This window comes from Microcaecilia unicolor, chromosome 14 (assembly GCF_901765095.1).
Source record: "Microcaecilia unicolor chromosome 14, aMicUni1.1, whole genome shotgun sequence".
Taxonomy (NCBI): Eukaryota; Metazoa; Chordata; class Amphibia; order Gymnophiona; family Siphonopidae; genus Microcaecilia; species Microcaecilia unicolor.
In genome coordinates, this window is record NC_044044.1 from 10,202,259 (window position 1) to 10,223,600 (window position 21,342).

At 42.7% G+C, this 21,342-nt stretch overlaps 2 protein-coding genes across 3 annotated transcripts in view; one reads left to right on the plus strand and one right to left on the minus strand.

Annotated features, from left to right (window-relative positions):
* The first annotated feature begins 348 nt into the window (after nucleotides 1–348).
* The window catches only part of LOC115457885 (membrane progesterone receptor epsilon-like), a 60,633-nt gene continuing 39,639 nt past the window's right edge, over nucleotides 349–21,342 (plus strand). For both annotated transcript variants that reach the window (XR_003940010.1, XM_030187558.1), the window contains exon 1: nucleotides 349–812. The gene's annotated coding sequence lies outside the window, so the exon portion shown is untranslated. The remainder of the gene's footprint in view (nucleotides 813–21,342) is intronic.
* The window catches only part of LOC115457884 (procollagen C-endopeptidase enhancer 2-like), a 45,674-nt gene continuing 29,017 nt past the window's right edge, over nucleotides 4,686–21,342 (minus strand). Inside the window, exons 5-9 of the mRNA XM_030187556.1 lie at nucleotides 16,272–16,408; nucleotides 15,540–15,862; nucleotides 10,099–10,179; nucleotides 9,315–9,488; nucleotides 4,686–5,433 (exon numbers count right to left, since the gene is read on the minus strand). Coding sequence (XP_030043416.1) covers nucleotides 5,303–5,433; nucleotides 9,315–9,488; nucleotides 10,099–10,179; nucleotides 15,540–15,862; nucleotides 16,272–16,408 — 846 coding nt within the window. The 3' untranslated portion in view covers nucleotides 4,686–5,302. The remainder of the gene's footprint in view (nucleotides 5,434–9,314; nucleotides 9,489–10,098; nucleotides 10,180–15,539; nucleotides 15,863–16,271; nucleotides 16,409–21,342) is intronic.

Consider the following 21,342-nt stretch of genomic DNA (forward strand, 5'->3'; position numbering starts at 1 on the left):
TTCATTAAAACTTGGGGACCATGGGTCAATTTTAGCAGACAATAGAAAAGGTGCCAGTACTCAGTACCCCCAAGTACCCTCTCAAAAAAAGCCTTTAGAAATCCCTTTAGACTCAAGGGTCTAGGACCCCCCCCCCGCTCCCCCCCCCCATTCCAGCTATGCTCCCAAACTTCTCTCACCAGACAGCTAATGCTGACCAAGTCTGCTAGTATTTTTGGGGGGGGGGGGGGGGCTGGGAAGGGTCCTATTTCCATAATACAATCAACCACGCTGCCTTCTGGAAGCCCAGTGTAAATGACATGGCCACTTGAAATCATCTACTTAAAGGAGTAGCCCTTAAAGGACACAGCTTCTGACACAGCCCTGGCTCCTACCCACTGCCTAACTGCTTTCATGCGTTGCTCCTGCTCCACCAATGCTGCAAAACAAAATGACAGTAATTGAAAATGGTGCTATCTTTGAGTGGATCTACATCATTCCTCATTGCTGCACTAAAGTGGAAGGAAATAAGGAGGTCATACTTTCAGAAGCCTGACCACCACACTGAAGATCAAGAGCATTAACAGAATAACCAAACTCTGAATTCTGGACACATGCATGATGTCCACTGTGCTATGCATGCAAGTCTTTGACTCTTTTACAAAAAGAAAAACAACCTGACACTGAAGTTGAACACCTAAATGTTACAGGAAAATAAGAATGCATTGGAGGGAGAGAGAAGACGTTTTGAACAGGAATATAATCGTTGTGAACAAGATTAAAGCAAGGAAACTAGCAATGTTTGAACACATCTGTAGGATTCAAGATGACAGGTTGGTTAAAACAGTTGTTCTTGGAAGTAGAGAATGACACGGGGACCCATGGTAACCGCGGGGATGGGGACAGAGCCAGTGCCACTACTACTATTTATCATTTCTAAAGCGCTACTAGACGTACGCAGCGCTGTACACTTGAACATGAAGAGACAGTGGGGACTAAGACGAACTTTGTCCCCGTGTCATTGTCTGCTTTGAAGTCTGTTAATGAACTGGACTGTTATTTATGCTTGAGTGATGCAGACAGAAATATTTAGATTTTTTTTGAAAAACAAGCAAACTTGCTGGCCATAACTGGCAAAATTTGCATGGGGGATCCTGTACATTTCTGCTATCAGCACACCTTCTGAGAAGACATTTTCTATTGTAGGAAGGATTGTGGAAGACAGCAATCCTGAGATTGTTGATGACTTATTCATCCACAGATTAAAAAATCATAACAGTTCTTTATAGGGCATATTTCTCCCCAGCTAGGGCGTAGAGAACAGGTTGTATTTTAACAGGGTGGATTAGGATTCCTTAGGGTGGTAGAAGTCAGCTATTGTTGGGTTTGGTGGGGTTATTATAGTTGCTAGTTGTTATTGTTTTCTATTTGTGATTTATAAACAACAGTTGCACAGCATATTGTGCCTTTTTATACTTTAATAAAAAGATTTAAATATAAAATCATAAGTGTTCGAGATTCCTGCAGATGAGGACAGAGCCCTCGGGGATGAGACGGGGTTGGAGACAAAACCAGTGGGGATGGGGTGGGGACGGAGACAGACTTTGTTTCCATGTCATTCTCTACTTGGAGGTGTGAAAGAATGAGTAAAAGAGGAAAACCAAAAAAGAAGATGACAGGATGATGTCTAGGAGTGGACTGGACTGAGCATCATAGTAACATAGTAGATGACTTCAAATAAAGGCCTGTAAGGTCCATCCAGTCTGTCATACTTCATATGTATACCTGGTCTTGATTTGTCCTTGCCATTTTCAGGGCATAGACTGTAGAAGTCTGCCCAGCACTGTCCTTGTTCATCAATTGCTGAAGCTGAACCTGTCCAGCCACGATCAGAGCACAGACCATAAAAGTTTGCCCAATATTAGTTTTGCTTCCCAATTACTGGTGTTGTTTCCTAATCTCTGCTAAGCTTCTTTGGATCCATTCCTTCTATTAATTCTGTTACCGTTTTCATCTCCACCACTTCCTGCGGGAGGGCATTCCAGGTATCTACCACCCTCTCCTTGAAAAAGTACTTCCTGACATTATGCCTGAGTCTGCCCGCTTTCAACCTCAATTCATGTCCTCTCGTTCTAGCACCTTCCCGTCTCTGGAAAAGGTTTGTTTGCGGATTAATACCTTTCAAATATTTGACCGTCTGTATCATATCACCCGTGTTTCTCCTTTCCTCCATGGTATATACATGTTCAGGTCAGTAAGTCTCTCCTCGTACGTCTTGCAATGCAAATCCCATACCATTTTCGTCGCTTTTCTTTGAACTGCTTCAAGTCTTTTTACATCCTTAGTAAGATACATCCTCCAAAACTGAACACAATACTCCAAGTGGGGCCTCACCAGTGACTTGTAGAGGGGCATCAACACCTCTTTCTACAGGTTATACCCTTCTCTATGCAGCCTAGCATCCTACTGGCCATGGCCACCGCCTTGTCGCAGTATTTCGTCACCATCAGATCCTCGGGTACCATCACCCCAAGGTCCCTCTCCTGAACCAAGCTTACCAATCTCTCCCCTCCTATGTGGTCCATCTCTTTTGGATTTCTGCACCCCAAGTGCATCACTCTATTTCTTGGCATTAAATTTTAACTAAATATACTGGGAAAATAAAACCAAAAAATCCCCCATACTCCTAAATTATAATTAAATACAACAGTACAAATTAATGTGAAATAAATGTGCTCAGTTCAAACCATTACAACCAAGGCTGGTCATTTGGTTGAACCAGTCTTGGCTGGAATGGTTTGAACTGAGCACATTTATTTACTTCACATTAATTGTTGACAATTGAGATATAGTTAGACTGCCCCTATCAGACCGACCGTTCACTTGTCTATTAGATTGTAAGCTCTTTGAGCAGGGACTGTCTCTCTTTGTTAAATTGTACAGCGCTGCGTAACCCTAGTAGCGTTCTAGAAATGTTAAGTAGTAGTAGTAGTAGTGTACTATTGTACTTAATTAATTTTAACTGCCAGACTCTTGACCATTCTCCAAAGTGAAGTACAAATGAAGGCAGATAAAAAACATGGTTTTTCTTATCTGCCCAACTATTTATTTATTTATTTATTGCATTTGTATCCCGTATTTTCCCACCTATTTGCAGGCTCAATGTGGCTTACATTCCGTCATGGTGATCGCCATTACCGGAGTGAAGATACAAGTATTATTACATTAAGGAACTTGAATGACATAGTAGATTGAGCAGTCAAGTATAAGGAGTTCATATTCGGAATAAGAGATAGGGTGGTATTGCGTAAAAGTTTGTTCGTGGTGAATAGACCTTGGTGTTCAAGTATGGAGAGTTAGGTTTTAACCATTTCAGGCTTGAGTGTTGTCTGGTAATTAGGATGAATCATTGAGGTATGCCTTGTTGAACAAGCTGGTCTTCAGTGATCTCCGAAAGTTAGTTAGGTCAGGTATTTTTTTCACGGCGAGTGGTAATGCATTCCATAGCTGCGTGCTTACGTAGGAGAAGCTGGACGCGTACGTTAATTTGTATTTTAGCCCTTTGCAGCTGGGGTAGTGGAGGTTCAGGAATGTGCGAGCTGATCTTTTAGTGTTTCTGGGTGGTAAGTCTATGAGGTCTGACATGTAGACCGGGGCCTCTCCGTAAATGATTTTGTGAATCAGTGTGCAGATTTTGAACGTATGTCGTCTACTATCCCTTTCTATCCCTTAGAGATTCTATGTACGAGATTCTATGACTTACCAGCTTCTATGACAGCCTCAGATGTTATAACCAGGTCTATTAGAGCAGCATGCAGATCCCTGGAGTAGTAATGGTTGGTGCAGTGCATTATGGAGTGAGGGTCTTGAGTCCCTATCTCTCTCTACCTGTCACATTTGTGGTGGAAACTATGACCCCTCTCAAAGCCACCAAAACCCTACTGTACCCACATATAGGTGCCCCCTTCAGCTATAAGGGCTATTGTAGTGGTGAGTAGTGGGGGGGCAGTACGTTTTGGGAGGCTCAGGGGACAAGATAAGGGAACAAAGGTGAGATGCCCATCAGACCTGTTTGTTGCTGTGTTCAGAATGCCCATAATACCTGATGTCAGGGAACCTAGTCACTTTCAGGGGGGAATTAAGGAGTGTCATGCTTTAATCCCTCCAGTGGTCAGCTGTTCAGTCAGGGCACCTTTTTATACCCTGGATGTGATTGAAACAGGTCCAACTTAGGACACCCTTCTTTTTTGACTTGGATGTTTCTTCCCGTTCGATTATCGCTGTTTGACGTCCTCAATTTTGGCTGTCTCTACTCCCGCCCTAAACATGCCCCCTTGCTATTTGGATGAACTGCAGTGTAGAATGTCCAATTTCTGCTTTTTGAAAATTATGATTTTGACATTTTTGGCAGCTGGACTTTTTTTGGCCATTTTGAGACATCCATATGCTTTGAAAATGAGCGCCATAGTTGCATATTCATAAATAAAAAAACATTATAAAATGGTAAGGTGCACATGAAGCATGAGGTGAATACCATCTCTTTGGCATTTCCCTGTACGCTCCCTGTCCCTGGTGATCAATTACAGTTTCAGATGTTGGTAGCTATTTATTTATTCTTATATCCCACATTATCCAAAAAGTGAATTTGAGTTCAACGTGGCTTACAAATAAACAAAATAAACTATTGACAAAATAAACTTAAAATACATTTTTGAAAATATTTTTATTATGTATAGTAGAATTCCATAATTACGATATTTTTGTTGGAGTTTCCTGGACATTTATCGGACACCTGGGTGTTTATCTGATACCTGAGTATTTGAAAACATCCCATGATGCCACCACGAAGCAAACAAAATGCCAGATGAAAAGCAAAAGAACAGTCTCCTCTTTTATGTCTGCAGAGATGAATCTGAAGTTGGATCTCCAAAGGTGTTTATACCCCCTGCTGATCTAGGCTCTGCTACTGCTAGAATTGCCAGTAGGCCTCAAGTCACCAGGCACGAGCTGATCTAGTCCTGGATTTACCCCCCATTGCATCTGTAAACGTAAAATTCCAGCGTCTCTAGGAAAAGCGGGAACTACAGAACTACAAATTCCAGCGTGCATGGGATAAAAACAGAAGTGGCTTATGCTATTCCTAATATCATGGTCACAGAACCTTATATGATCTTATAACTGCATTCGGAATGTGGTGGCAGCCAGCTGGGAGTTATGGAGTCCATATGTCCTAGTCCTGACTCATAACGTTTTCCTTCTCCTTCCGGCACATATTGGGTGAGTGAGTGGTGTGCTCCTCTGGCTTTGGCTGCTCTGATCCTCTTCAACATCTCCTTTTGCTTAGGCTGGTTAGAACTTGCTGCTGCTCTGGCTTGTAGAGCACCACAAAGCTTTCAGGTTCTAACTGGCCCCTACCAACCTCATCCACTCGGCCCATGAAGATATAACTGCCACCTGCAATAAGGAGATGACAGAGAGAGAAAGAGAGCGTCAGGCTAGAAAACCAAAATTAAGCATGGAAAACCATTAGAAAATTAGGATTCAATTGACCAAGCAAGATCCCAGACTTCACATACAACCAGCAGTGGAAGTGTTGTATGCCTAATCAGCTTGACAGCTACCAGAGAGGAGACCATTAGAAATGTAGAACTGTGGAAACATAACCCTTATTGCGATTGTCTTGTCATGCTGAGGTCCCTCTAATGTCCTTGCAGATTCGTCTTCAGTAACTAAGGGCTTCCTGCAGCTGTTACTGTTTAGTTGGGAGTAGCCTCTGAGAGGGCTACAGAGGTGGAATTCATCTCAAACAAATCAGCTTTGAGAAAAAAATAAATAAATCTGAAGGTATCTAAATTCTTTTATCTTCTTACAAAAAGTAAGCAGCATATTTTATATTCTTTCCAACCCAATGAAATATTAGAAAGAAATTATACAAAAGGGGTCAAAAATAGCTGGGGACAAAATAATTCTCCAAAAACTGAACAAAACCGACAAATTTGGCTTTGGGTGAAAACCTGAAAAAAATAGTCAAATCAGATTGGGGATACCAGAGAAATAAGCACCCCCTCCCCAATAAATAAATGGCCTAATTCAAGTGCCAGAACCTCCAGTTCCAATAGAAATGCAGCATAGAAACACTGATGTCACCCAAAATTCAAAGGGAGTTCTTCAGAATTTGCTAAACATATAAGACCCCTAGGAGTGAATTATATAACATAGTAACATAGTAGATGATGGCAGAAAAAGACCTGCACGGTCCATCTAGTCTGCCCACGATAAACTCATATGTGTATACCTTACCTTGATTTGTACCTGTCTTTTTCAGGGCACAGACCGTATAAGTCTGTCCAGCAGTATTTCCCGCCTCCCAACCACCAGTCCCGCCTCCCATCACCGGCTCTGGACAGTCCCCGTATAAGTCTGCCCTCCCCTATCCTAGCCTCTCAACCACCAACCCCTTTTCCCCCCGCCACCCAATTTCAGCTAAGCTTCTGTGGATCCATTCCTTCTGCACAGGATTCCTTTATGCCTATCCCACGCATGTTTGAATTCCGTTACCGTTTTCATGTCCACCACCTCCCGCGGGAGGGCATTCCAAGCGTTCACCACCCTCTCTGTGATCCCTGTTTGCTGCTATCAGGGAGTGTAGGCAGAAGGTGGATGGGGAGGGTGGGCAGGGAGCGTAGGCAATGCGGGGAGTTATAGCAAGGAAACTGAAGGAACAACAGTTTACCTTGTGTTAGAGGGTATTGTGGTAGGATTGGACAGGGGTGGGAGGATGGTGAAAGTGTTGCTGGCAGAGGCGTAGCTAGGCGGGGGTGCAAGGGGAGCAGCTGCTCCCCCAAACAGGTTTAGAATAAAATGGTGTCTATGTGGCTCAGCCCTTCAGCTTCAAACTGATGCTTATTTTACAGACAGTCTGCTCCCCCTGACATCAAAACCTGACTATGGTTCTGGTTGCTGGGGTTAGGGTTGAGCAATACTTGGACAAGTAGAATTTAACAGTGTCTAAGAATGCTTAACAGTAACTTGATTAAGAGTATTGATGGGGATGAAATGTTTTCACTCAAAAAATGTGTTCTGTTGCTGTGTAAGCTGTTATATGGTTTATGGATTTTGGGATAAATATATGTTTTTTATTTACTTTGCTTGCAGTAAGAGGTAATATCTCAAAAACGTTATAGCGGAATTTATTTGTTACATTTGTATCCCACATTTTCCCACCTATTTGCAGGCTCAATGTGGCTTATATAGTACCGGAGAGGCTTTGAAGTCTCCGGGGGACAAATATAAAGTGATGTTGCGGTAGGATAAAGTTCATGTAGCACTGCCACATTAGGGAATCGTACAACAGAAGAGTTGAGGTATGTGCATTACGTACTTGAGTTTTGTTGTGAAGAGGGAGGTGGACCATGTAATTAGAAAAGGTTCAAAGAAGAGCAACCAAAATGATGGGATTAAACTCCTTCCATATGAGGAAAGGCCAAAGAGGTTAGGGCTATTCAGTTTGGAAAAGAGACAGTTGAGGTGGGATATGATTGAGGTCTATGAAATCCTGAGTGGTGTGAAACAGGTAAAAGTGAATTGATATTTCACTCTTTCAAAAAGTACAGAGATCAGGGGACACTCAAAATTACGTGGAAATACTTTTAAAACAAATAGGAGGAAATATGTTTTCACTGAAAGAATAGTTAAGCTCTGGAACTCGCTGCCGGAGGATGTGGTAACAGCGGTTAGCATATTTAGGTTTTAAAAAGCTTTGGACAAGTTCCTGGAGGAAAAGTCCATAGTCTGTTATCGAGATGGACATGGGGGAAGCCACTGCTTGCCCCAGGATTGGTAGCACAGATTGTTGCTACTAAATGGGTTTCTGCCAGGTACTTGTGACCTGGATTGGCCACTGTTCGAGGCAGGATACTGGGCTAGATGGACCATTGGTCTGACCCAGTATGGCTATTCTTATGTACTTATGACCAAAATGGTATGGGGTTTGCGTTGCAAGACATATGAGGAGAGACTTGATGACCTGAACATGTATACCCTGGAGGAAAGGAGAGACGGAGTGATATGATACAGACGTTCAAATATTTGAAAGGTATTCATCTACAAACAAACTTTTTCCAGAGACGGGAAAGGGGGTAGAATTAGAGGACATTAATTGAAGTTGTTGGGGAGGGGGGACTCAGGAATAATACCAGTAAGTACTTTTTCACAGAGAGGGTGGTAAATACCTAGAATGTCTTTCCATGAGGGGAGGTGCTGGAGATGAAAATGGTAATGGAATTCAAAAACGCATGGAATAAACACAAAGGAAGCCTGTATAGGAGGTGTGGAACCAAACAAGCTTAGCGGTGACTAGATGGCAACACCAGTAATTGGGAAGAGAAGCCAGTGCTGGGCGGGACTTCTACGGTCTGTACCCAGACCGTGGCTGGACAGATTCAGCTTCAGTAACTGGAGTACAAGGCCAGTGCCGGGCAGACTTCTATAGTCTGTGTCCTGAAAATGGCAAGTACAACTCAAGATCAAGTATACGTATGTGGTATCACATCATATCTTATACTGTGAGTTCATCTTGTTGGGCAGATTGGATGGACCGTACAGGTCTTTATCTGCCATCATCTACTGTGTTACTATGTTGTTAATAGGACGTTAATAGGAACGTAGGGGAAAAATCCACTATTCCTTGGACTAACAGTACAAAACGCTTTGCTCCGTGGATCTTGTCGGGTGATTGTGACCTGGATTGGCCACTGTCGGAGACAGGGTGCTGGGCTAGATGGACCTTTGGTCTGTCCCAGTGTGGCGATGCTTATGTCTTATGTCATAACTTGTAGGATATTTTGCTTGCTGGTTACATTCTTGAAACACAAGAAAACTGGATTATGTGGTTCACTTCATATTATTATCTGAAAGAATGGAGTAATTTGTTTTGTTTCAATTGTTTGTGGTCTGTGTTTTCATGAATTGTGTATATTTTTATTGTAACCCACTGAGTATTACAAGATCGAGTGGGATATAATATGATAAATAAAAGAAACTAAACTGTAGGATTCAGCAATATTCCTGCAGTTGGAAGCTGCACTAAAGTCCTCCACCAACGTTCCTGTCAGTGAAGGCTACTACAAAAACATGCTTTCAGTCACAAGAAACAGGCAGATCATGGTCCTGGCTGTCTCTTGCAGGTAAAAGCATGATATTTTACCCCTCTTCTTCCCCACCTCGACAGCAGGAGTGCTGGTGGAGAAATCTCACACAGATTCCAAACATTGCTCTGCAAGAACTGAATGCAAAACTAGGACGGACTCAGCAGTCAAGGAAGTTTGATTTCTTACCTCTCTTGAGAATGGGACAGCGTGGGCACACCAGTACGATCTTAATGTTCATGGTCTTCCCAGCCTGCTGTACGTTCAGGTTGCCTACCTTGTAGGAGTTAATGATGGAGACTGTAGCATAGAGGCTGTTGTCATTTGCAACCTTGGCGAGTGTCTTCACTGTGCCTGTGACCACTGTCAGAAAAAGGAGGAAACACATGCATCAGAGGGTTTTTTTTCCTAATTTCTGATTAGCTGAGAGGTCACGTAATGAGCCAACCAGTTTCTAGAGGTCATGCAAAAGGATCAGCCAAGTATCCCTGATTTAGTTGCAGCACGGAAACTGCATCATGACATAGATAAATTTGGGTTCTTCTTCCCAGATTTCCCTGTCAACATTCAGCATCCCCCTAAGTCGTCTCCCATAGAGGAGTTTGAATGGGGAAAACTTTGTTGAGTTCTAGGGTACTTCCTGGATAGGGACAGGTGCTTCAGCCATCTAGGGTTACCTGATTAGTCAACTGATAATCTAAAAGTCTCTATTATTATTATTTGCTGCACTTATATCCCACATTTTCCCACCTATTTGCAGGCTCAATGTGGCTTACAATATAATACAACAACAATCACATTGATGGGATAAGGAAATCAGAATATAGATAACAAGGTGCATGAGAATATCATGGCAATCCTATTAACGGAATAACAATTACAGCCTTATAGCATTTAAGGTGCGTAAGAAAATTATGTATAATGCGAAGTGCATCTCCCATCTTTGGGGGAAAGGGATAGATCATGCCCTCACCGAATTCACTGCTGCAAAAGTTGCTCTGCAGGGTCCCCTTCTTCTGGCACCGTTGGGGGCACTGTTTGGCTGGAGGCTTGGCTGTGGAGAAGGAAGACAGTGTTAGTGGTCCAGTCTGCTCAGGACTAGTCATTAGGGATGGGCCGAGTCAAACCTAGATTTGCCCCCAGCCCAGTACATTTTTAGACTGGCAATTCCTCCTTTCTTTGAGACACTAGTATTACAAGTCAGAGGCGCAGCCATGAGTGGGGCCAGGTGGGCAATGGCCCATTCCGGTCCACCCAACAGTGACGCACATCCTTGGTGTAGCCAGTGGGGAGCCCTAAGCCCTGCCAGCTGAAGACGCTCTCCACTGGAACTCCCCACCCCCCCAGGCCATGTGAACACCATGGAAGTTGGCAGTATGCTTCCATCCACCAAGGTTGGCATCCCCCACCCATGATCAGTTCATGCACATGAACTGAGAATGTATTGCGGGTGCTGGTGTCAGCAGATGGAGAGCTGCCAACTTCACACAACCTAGGGGGAGGGTTTCTAGTGGAGGATGTCTTCAGTTGGCAGGACTTTGGGTATTAATTTTTATCGTGGGGGGGGGGGGGGGGGGGGTAGGAAATGTGTGGGCCCACCCAGAAATTCACTATTGCTAGAAGCTCAGAGATGCATTGTTGATAAAGCTAAGGCTAGCCTATCATCATCATTGCCTTATTTCTGAATCACCTTTCTGTTTAACTTAGCTGGTTGGCCAAGTATTGTTATTATTATTTTCTTATATACTGCCTGCAAGACTGAAAGCTATCAAAGCAGGGTACATATTTTTATTGGGTCAATATGCAACGCTAGTGCTTTATTTGTATCCATTTAAATAGTGCAGCTAAATATATATTTATTTAACATAAGCTTTCTATTTCAGGGGCTGATACAGAAAGCTATTGCGGGCTACTGCATGTCCTTCATGAGCAGTTTATCTGCTCGTTAATGGTTGCTGTATGCAAAAAAGGTTTCTGGTCTGTAGACGTCAGCACACAGCGTATTAAAATGGATGCTAAAGAGCTGATCAGCTATCCCACAGCTACTGCTAGGTCTGAGGCTGGCATAGAGTCCCCATGGTCAGCATCGGCCCCACCTCCTTCCCCTCTGATGCACTCTGGCAGTGTCCCATCCCTCAAAATCACCCGACCCGGTTTCCTTCCACATACATACACACCTCTTCCCTCCCCCTGTGATATAAAACATTTTTTCCCTGTGGCACCCCCTCAACATGAATGGCCCCCTTTCTTCTAACAAAACTGTTTCCCTAGGTTCTAGTGGCACCCCTACCAAACCAGAACTTAAAAAAAAGAAGAAGTCCCTACTGCCTAGTGGAACCCCAACCCCTTTTCCAAGTCCCCCCTGTATCTTGAATGAGGCAGGAGCAGTGTCCACTTGCTCCCGCCTCCAGGCTGTCATTTCCAAAATGGCAGCTCCTGCCCCACACAGTACATCCTGGGGATGCATCAGATGGAGCCAGTTTGCCATATAAGGCACAAATTCCCTGATATGGTAGGCTGGCCATGCCTAGTGCGTAAGAACATAAGAATGTAAGTATTGCCATACTGGGACAGACTGAAGATCCATCAAGCCAAGTATCCTGTTTCCAACAGTGGCCAATCCAGGTCATAAGTACCTGGCAAGATCCCAAAACAGTACAATACATTTTATGCTGCTTATCCTAGAAATAAGCAGTGGATTTTACCAAGTCCATCTTAATGATGGCTTATGGACTTTTTCTTGTAGGAAGCTATCCAAACCTTTTTTAAACCCCACTAAGCTAACTGCTTTTTTTCTACATTCTCTGGCAAATAATTCCAGAGTTTAATTATACGTTGAGTGAAGAAATATTTTCTTCAATTTATTTTAAATTTACTACTTTATAGCTTCATTGCATGCCCCCTAGTCCTAGTATTTTTGGAAAGAGTAAACAAGTGATTCACGTCTACCCATTCCACTCATTATTTTATAGACCCCTATCATATCTCCCCTCAGCCATCTTTTCTCCAAGCTGAAGAGCTCCAGCCACTTTAGCCTTTCCTCATAGGGAAGTCGTCCCATCCCCTTTATCATTTTTGTTGCCCTTCTCTGTACCTTTTCCAATTCCACTATGAGGCATATTTTCAAAGCACTTTGGGAGGCTAAGTTCCATAGGTTTCTATGGAACTTTGGGAGGCTAAGTGCTTTGAAAATGAGCCCCTATGTCTTTTTTGAGATGCGGTGACCAGAATTGCACACAAAATTCGAGGTGCAGTCGCACCATGGAGCGATACAAAGGCATTATTATGTCCTTATTTTTGTTTTCCATTCCTTTCCTAATAATACCTAACATTCTATTTGCTTTCTTAGCTGCCAACGCACACTGAGCAGAAGTTTTCAACGTATCATCAACGATGACACCTAGATCCCTTTCCTGGTCGGTGACTCCTAATGTGGAACCTTGCGTTATGTAGCTATAGTTCAGGTTCCTCTTTCCCACAAGCATCACTTTGCACTTGCTCACTTTAAACTTAATCTATCATTTGGATGCCCAGTCTCGTAAGGTCCTCTTGTAATTTTTCACAATTCTCTTGCGATTTAACAACTTTGAATAACTTTGTTTCGTCTACAAATTTAATTACCTCACTAGTTACTCCCATCTCTAGATCATTTATAAATATGTTTAAAAGCAGCGGTCCTAGCACAGACCCCTGGGGAACCCCACTATCTACCCCTTTCCATTGAGAATATTAACCATTTAACCCTATTCTCTATCTTTTAATCAGTTTTTAATCCACAATACCTCCAGTTTCCTTTGGAGTCTTTCATGAGGTACTTTGTCAAATGCCTTTTGAAAATCCAGATATACAATATCAACCGGCTCACCTTTATTCACATGTTTGTTCACCCCTTCAAAGAAATGTAATAGATTGGTGAGGCAAGATTTCTCTTCACTAAATCCATGTTGGCTTTGTTTCATTAATCCATGCTTTTGAATATACTCTGTAATTTTGTTCTTTATAATAGTCTCTACCATTTTACCCAGTACCGATGTCAGGCTCACCGGTCTATAATGTCCCGGATCACCTCTGAAACCTTTTTTAAAAATCGGCATTACATTGGCCACCCTCCAATCTTCCGGTACCATGCTTGATTTTAAAGATAAATTTACATATTACTAATAATAGTTCTGCATGTTCATTTTCCAGTTGTATCAGTACTCTGAGATGAATACCATACAGTTCAGGCGATTTGCTACTCTTCAGTTTGTCAAATTGCACCATTACATCTGCCATGTTTATAGAGATTTCATTGTTTCTCTGAGTCGTCAGCTTTGAAAACCATTTCTGGCACGGGTATCTCTCCCAGATATTCCCAGGATGCACCATGCAGAGCAGGGGCCACCATTTTGGAAATGACAGCCCGGAGGCAGGAGTGATGCCCATTCACTCCTGCCTCATTCAAGCTCTGGGGGTCTGGGGAAGGCTTGGAAAGGGGAGTTAGAGATGGGCTGGGGTGGGTGGTACTAGATACCAGGGAGGTTTTCCAAAAATTCTGGCTATGCAGGGGGAGGGACGGAATCCACTAGACACTGGGCTGTAGTTTTGTCGGAAGGGAGGGAGGGGGCTGGTTATGTCAAGGGTGGGAGTGGGAGGGAGGGATGCTGCCCTGTCTTGGTGGGGGTTGGAACCACCCTGTCTAGTGGAGGAGGGTAGTTAGTGGGGTCCCGCAGGGGTCTGTGCTGGGTCCGTTGCTTTTTAATGTATTTATAAATGACCTAGAGATGGGAATAACTAGTGAGGTAATTAAATTCGCCGATGACACAAAATTATTCAGGGTCGTCAAGTCGCAGGAGGAATGTGAACGATTACAGGAGGACCTTGCGAGACTGGGAGAATGGGCGTGCAAGTGGCAGATGAAGTTCAATGTTGACAAGTGCAAAGTGATGCATGTGGGTAAGAGGAACCCGAATTATAGCTACGTCTTGCAAGGTTCCGCGTTAGGAGTTACGGATCAAGAAAGGGATCTGGGTGTCGTCGTCGATGATACGCTGAAACCTTCTGCTCAGTGTGCTGCTGCGGCTAGGAAAGCGAATAGAATGTTGGGTGTTATTAGGAAGGGTATGGAGTCCAGGTGTGCGGATGTTATAATGCCGTTGTATCGCTCCATGGTGCGACCGCACCTGGAGTATTGTGTTCAGTACTGGTCTCCGTATCTCAAAAAAGATATAGTAGAATTGGAAAAGGTACAGCGAAGGGCGACGAAAATGATAGTGGGGATGGGACGACTTTCCTATGAAGAGAGGCTGAGAAGGCTAGGGCTTTTCAGCTTGGAGAAGAGACGGCTGAGGGGAGATATGATAGAAGTGTATAAAATAATGAGTGGAATGGATCGGGTGGATGTGAAGCGACTGTTCACGCTATCCAAAAATACTAGGACTAGAGGGCATGAGTTGAAGCTACAGTGTGGTAAATTTAAAATGAATCGGAGAAAATTTTTCTTCACCCAACGTGTAATTAGACTCTGGAATTCGTTGCCGGAGAACGTGGTACGGGCGGTTAGCTTGACGTAGTTTAAAAAGGGGTTAGATAGATTCCTAAAGGACAAGTCCATAGACCGCTATTAAATGGACTTGGAAAAATTCCGCATTTTTAGGTATAACTTGTCTGGAATGTTTTTACGTTTGGGGAGCGTGCCAGGTGCCCTTGACCTGGATTGGCCACTGTCGGTGACAGGATGCTGGGCTAGATGGACCTTTGGTCTTTCCCAGTATGGCACTACTTATGTACTTATGTACTTATGAACAATATTGCAATTGAAATTTGGGATTTTTATCCCACCTTTCCAAATGCTTCTCAAGCCAGTTTATAGTCTATTATTAGAATTCAGATACAATAAGTCCCTAATTAGTAGGTATCTGAGACTGAGAGAAAAAAGTGACTTCCTAAGATCACAAGGAGTGTCAATGGAGGAAGTGGGATTTGAATTTTGGTTTCTCTGGCTCTCAGCCCATTGCTCTAATCTGTAGGCCATGGTCTTGTGTCTCAATATTTGCTCATATAGATTGTGTTTGACAATTATATATCCATATCGAATGTCTTACGCCTTGTTGGCTTGTGAAACAAGCTGCTATTTAAGAACAGCTTTTCTGATTTGCTCATAGGTGACCCTAATTTTTGGACAGACTTCAGATATGTCCTGATTTTGTGACTTCCCCAACTTGTTACATTTTAGTACTTAGAGTACTGCTTTTAAAATTGAAAACCCAGGGACTACAGCTCCTACAGTACATTGAGGGCTGATCATTCAAAACTCAGGAGTGGCTGAAAATCTTCCTCTAAAACTCAGCTGAATCTCAGGCAGTCTGTTCCAGACCTTCATTGCCAGTACTCTTGTTAATCTCAGTTCTTACAGTAGTCACTAGCTGGCTGTACCTGGGGCTTTGGTGGGGACAGAAGAGGGCACTTTTGTTTTTGGTGCTTTGGTGGCTGCTTTTTCATTTCTGGTTGGCTTGGGTCTGTCAATGTGTTTGGGTTGAGTAGCTGGCTTTATGGTGGCCTTGGGTTTCTGTCCTGGGACAGGCTTTGGGCCCACGGGCTTGGGCACCTGGGCAGTAGCAGTTGTGGGCTTAGATCTTGTGACGGAGGCCTTCTCTGCTGCAGGCTTGGTGGTGTAGCTGGCTGTGAACCCATCAGCTACGACACTGAGATCTGACACAAACTGGACCAGGAGTTCATTGGCATCTGAGTAAATTGTGCTGAGAAAAGAAAAGAAATAATCAACAAATCAATGCATCTAACAGGCCAAACGCATGTATGTTTTAGGAAAAACTTGAAGACTTTTCTTTTCTCACAGAAATTGTCTTAGGTTTTTATCATGTTGATTTTATGAGTTTTTAAATAGAATGAATGTTCTGTAGTTTTTAAAATTAGCCTTATGGTGTTATAATTCCCAGGCGGATTAGGTCTGGATTTTTTTAGTTGTGATCTGCCCTGAACTAAGTAGGTAGTGGCAGAATTCAAGACATGATGTAACATAACATAACATAACATAATTTATCCGTTGAAATCCTCCCCTTTGAGACCTCTGTCCTGACTCCTTCCCATCTGGTTCTTATCAGGATACCTCCCGCTCAACAGTCATCTCTGGTTCTTTAACTGGCTCACCTGGGTGAAGTGTCCCCACAGAATTTTCCAATGCGCCGGGTGTTGTCAGTCTCGCCCCCATTGAACACCGCCACATAATCATAACGGCAGGAAGCATCCAGTTCAACATCAAACTTCCCAAAAGTGAGCTCAATGATCTGGGGAAAGAGGGGTGATAAAGGGGTTGTGAATCAAAGATGGCCATGGAAATGATGTTTCAAAAGTACTCTATCGTGTGAACATGCTAAGCCCACATGGCAAGGCCATGAGTAAAATACTGCGAACAGTTGGTAGCTTGGAGGTTTTTTTTATCATTCCATATAAAATCCAGCAGCATTTTATGCCACCTCTTAAACTGAGCTTGGGATATAGTAACATAGCAAATAACACCATCCAGTCTGCCCAACATTCACATTCATTATCAATTCAAGGTTAAATCAACAATGAACGTGATATTATATACTTGATCATGGTCTTTCTTTGGTGTTTCTGGGACATAGACCGTAGAAGTCTGCCCAGCTCTGTCCTTATGTTCCAACTACTAGAGTTGCTGTCAAAGCCCACTCCAGCCTATCCAAATCCGTCTTGTCATTTGCAGGACACAGACTGTAAAAGTCTGCCTGGCACTGTCCTTACATTCCAAATTACTGGAGTTTCCGTCAGTCTCTATCCAGCCCATCCTAAACTAGATTGCTATATGCAAAAGGAGTTGTGAGAAAATAAAAAAAGAAATTTAGGCAGAATTACCATTTTAATTACTGGGTCCTACCCCACCAACTCAGTATCAGCAGATTCCATTTATTTAAATTGCCTTTTATTTTACCAGTCAATGGGTCACAGTTCAATTTGAATAAGTATCCTAATTTGTTTGAAAGAATAATCTGAAGGTATCCTAGTCCCTGCATGGCTATCTGAAAGTGGAAGTTCACTAGGTTATTTTGCATTGAGGTTAAATATTAAGGATTTGGTTTTATCCCTATTTATTTTAAAGCCTGAAAACAGCAAACATCTCAATTTCTTGTAACAGGAGACAAAGGATAGGGTTCAATTCCATACCCAGTCGGCTACGATGTCCAACAGACTCAGATCTGCACTTACCAGGGTGCCTCTTTTAAATTTTGGAGCAACCTTTCTGACACCATCACATAGTCTAATTACCTGTATATTTTGGAGGCAATTCTATAAGGGGGTGCTTATATTTATGTGAGCTTTCCCCCAAATTCTATAGATTGCGCCCTAGTTTTTGCATGGAAATCAAAGCGTGTTCTATAACAATGAGCGTAACTTAATTGGTTAACTAGCTAATCAGCACTGTCAGTTGGATGTTAACAAGCAATTATCAGCACTAATTGGTATTAATTATGATTTACGTGCACAACTCACTAAGTGTATTCTGTAACGCGGCGTGTGTAAATTCCAAGACGCACAGTTGAAAGAGGGGCATGTAATGGGCATTTGTAAAATATATGCGTATTATTATAGAATACATCTGCTCTCTACCGGATTCTATATAGCGTGCCTACAGATCTTCACCGAAATCCAGGCATATTCTGTAACAACGTGCGTAACTTATATATATATATATATATATATATATATATATATATATATATATATATATATATATATATACATAAGTGTTGCCATACTGGGACAGACCAAAGGTCCTTCAAGCCCAGAATCCTGTTTCCAACAGTGGCCAATCCAGGTTACAAGCACCCGGCACGATCCCAAAACAGTACAATACATTTTATGCTGCTTATCCTAGAAATAAGCAGTGGATTTTCCCCAGGTCCATCTTAATAGTGGCTTATGGACTTTTCTTTTAAGAAGCTAACCAAACCTTTTTTAAACCCTGCTAACTAACTGCTTTTAACACATTCTTTGGCAATGAATTCTAGAGTTTAATTACACGTTGAGTGATGAAATATTTTCTCTGATTCGTTTTAAATTTACTACTTTGTATCTTCATTCATTGTAAGTCCCCTAGTCCTCGGAAAGAGTAAACAAGCGATTCACGTCTATTCCATTCATTATTTTACAGACATTTATCATATCTCCCCTCAGCCATCTTTTCTCCAAGCTGAAAAGCCCTAGCTGCTTTAACCTTTCCTCATAGCGAAGTCGTCCCACCCCCTTTATCATTTTCGTCGCCCTTCTCTATACCTTTTCTAATTCCACTATATCTTTTTTGAGATGTGGTGAGCAGAATTGCACACAGTATTCAAGGTGCAGTCGCACCATGGAGCGATACAAAGGCATTATAATGTCCTCATTTTTCTTCCATTCCTTTCCTAATAATACCTAACATTCTATTTGATTTCTTAGCCACTGCCGCTGCACACTGACCAGAGGGTTTCAATGTATCATCAACAATGACACCTAGATCCCTTTCATGGTCAGTGACTCTTAATGTGGAACCATGCATCATTTAACTATAGTTTGGGTTCCTCTTTCCCATGTGAATCACTTTGCACTTGCTCACATTAAATGTCATCTGCCATTTAGACGCCCAGTCTCCCAATCTTGTAAGGTCCTCTTGTAATTTTTTCACAATCCTCGTGCAGTTTAACAACTTTGAATACCTTTGTGTCGTCAGCACATTTAATTACTTCACTAGTTACCCCCATCTCTAGACCATTTATAAATATGTTAAAAAACAGTGGTCCTAGCACAGACTCCAGGGGAACCTCACTATCTACTATTTTCTATTGAGAATATTGACCATTTAACCCTACTCTCTGTTTTCTATCTTTTAATCAGTTTTGAATCCACAGTAGAACACTACCTCCTATCACATGACTCTCCAATCTCCTCTGGAGCCTTTCATGAGGTACTTTGTCAAATGCCTTTTGAAAATCCAGATACACAATGATGGGCATATTCGAATGAAACGCCCAAGGTTTCCTGAGGACGTCCTCGCAGGACGTCCTGGCGAAGGAATGGGGAAACCCGTATTATCGAAACAAGATGGGTGTCCATCTTTCGTTTCGATAATACAGTCAGGGACACCCAAATCTCATTTATGTCGACCTTAGAGATGGTCGTCCCCGGTTTTCAGCGATAATGGAAACCGAGGACGCCCATCTCAGAAATGACCAAATGCGGGAGGAGCCAGCATTCATAGTGCACTGGTCCCCTCACATGCCAGGACACCAACCGGGCACCCTAGGGGGCACTGCACTGGACTTCAGAAATTGCTCCCAGGTGCATAGCTCCCTTACCTTTGGTGCTGAGCCCCCCAAAACCCACCTAAACCCACTCCCCACAACTGTACAACACTACCATAGCCCTAAGGGTTGAAGGGGGCACCTACATGTGGGTACAGTGGGTTTCTGGTGGGTTTTCAAGGGCTCACATTTACCACCACAAGTGTAACAGGTGGGGGGGGGGGGGGGGATGTGCCTGGGTACGCCTGCCTGAAGTGCACTGCACCCACTAAAACTGCTCCAGGGACCTGCATACTGCTGTCAGAGAGCTGGGTATGATATTTGAGGCTGGCATAGAGGCTGGAAAAAATATTTTAAAAGTTTTTTTTTAGGGTGGGAGGGGGTTAGTGACCACTGGGGGAGTAAGGGGAGGTCATTTGGTCAGTTTGGGCACCTTTTTGAGGCTTGGTCGCAAGAAAAAATGGACCAAGTAAAGTCGGCCAAGTGCTCGTCAGGGACGCCCTTCTTTTTTCCATTATCAGCCAAGGACGCCCATGTGTTAAGCATGCCCCAGTCCCGCCTTCGCTATGCTTCCGACATGCCCTTGGGAACTTTGGTCGTCCCCGCGACGGAAAGCAGTTGGGGACGCCCAAAATCGGCTTTCGATTATATCGATTTGGGCGACCCTGGGAGAAGGACGACCATCTCCCGATTTGTGTCGAAAGACGGTTGCCTTTCTCTTTCGAAAATAAGCCTGAAAGTCAACTGGCTGACCTTTATCCACATATTTGTTCACCCATTCAAAGAAATGTAATAGATTGGCAAGACAAGATTTTTCTTCACTAAATCCATGTTGGCTTTTGTCTCATTAATCCATGCTTTTGAATATGCTCTGTAATTTTGTTCTTTATATTAGTCTGTTGTATTTTGCTCATCACCAACGTCAGGCTCATTGGTCTATAATTTCCCGGATCACGTCTGAAACCTTTTTTTTAAAAATCAGCATTACATTGGCCACCCTCCAACCTTCTGGTACCATGCTTGATTTTAAATATAAATATTATAAATACATTTATAAATATTATATCAATATTATTCTGAGGTGGTAGGGTGGCTGCGTTATATTGATAATATCCTCCTAATTTGGAAGGGGAATTTAGATACTTTGCAAATCTTTATTGTATTTCTAAATTTGAGAGATCCCAATATTAAGTTTGTCCACCATATGGGAGGACCTGATGTAAATTTTTTGGACATCAATATTAAATGGACAGATGGCCAGTTTGTTACTCAGTCATATCGTAAAGATACCGACAGTAATGCCATAATACATTACCGCAGTCACCACCCTCAAGTTTTGAAAAATAGCATACTGGGTAGTCAGTTCCTTCGGGTATGGCGACTCTGTACTTCTCGTTATGATTTTCAAGAGCAAGCCCGATCCATGATTACTCATTTTAAACATTGAGGGCAGACAGTCAACATCGTCAAAAAATAGTGGACAACTTAATGTGTATTGCCTTATACTCATGCCACTAGTATGGTAGTGGACATCATCAAGAAACATTGGTCTATTTTATCAATACCTACTCAGTTTCAAGGTATGCCTATGTTCACATTTACTCGTGGCAGGAATTTAGGGAATATGCTGTTCTGCCATGATAAGAATGGCGGTGAGTCCACAGCTAGTTTGGAATTGGGGCATGTTGCTTGTGGGCATTACACTTACTGTAAGTATGCTTTGCAAGTTACGGAAATTAGGGTACCTCATTCTGTGGGTCAATTTTTCAGGTTGCATGCTCGTACTGACTGCAACTTGGCTTGGTGCGTGTATGCAATCTGCTGTGCCTATAATTTATGGTATATAGGGCATACAATTCATAAAATCAAGTTTCGAATAGCGCATCATTTAAGTAACCTGCAGTTTCAGTGGTTGGAAGCCC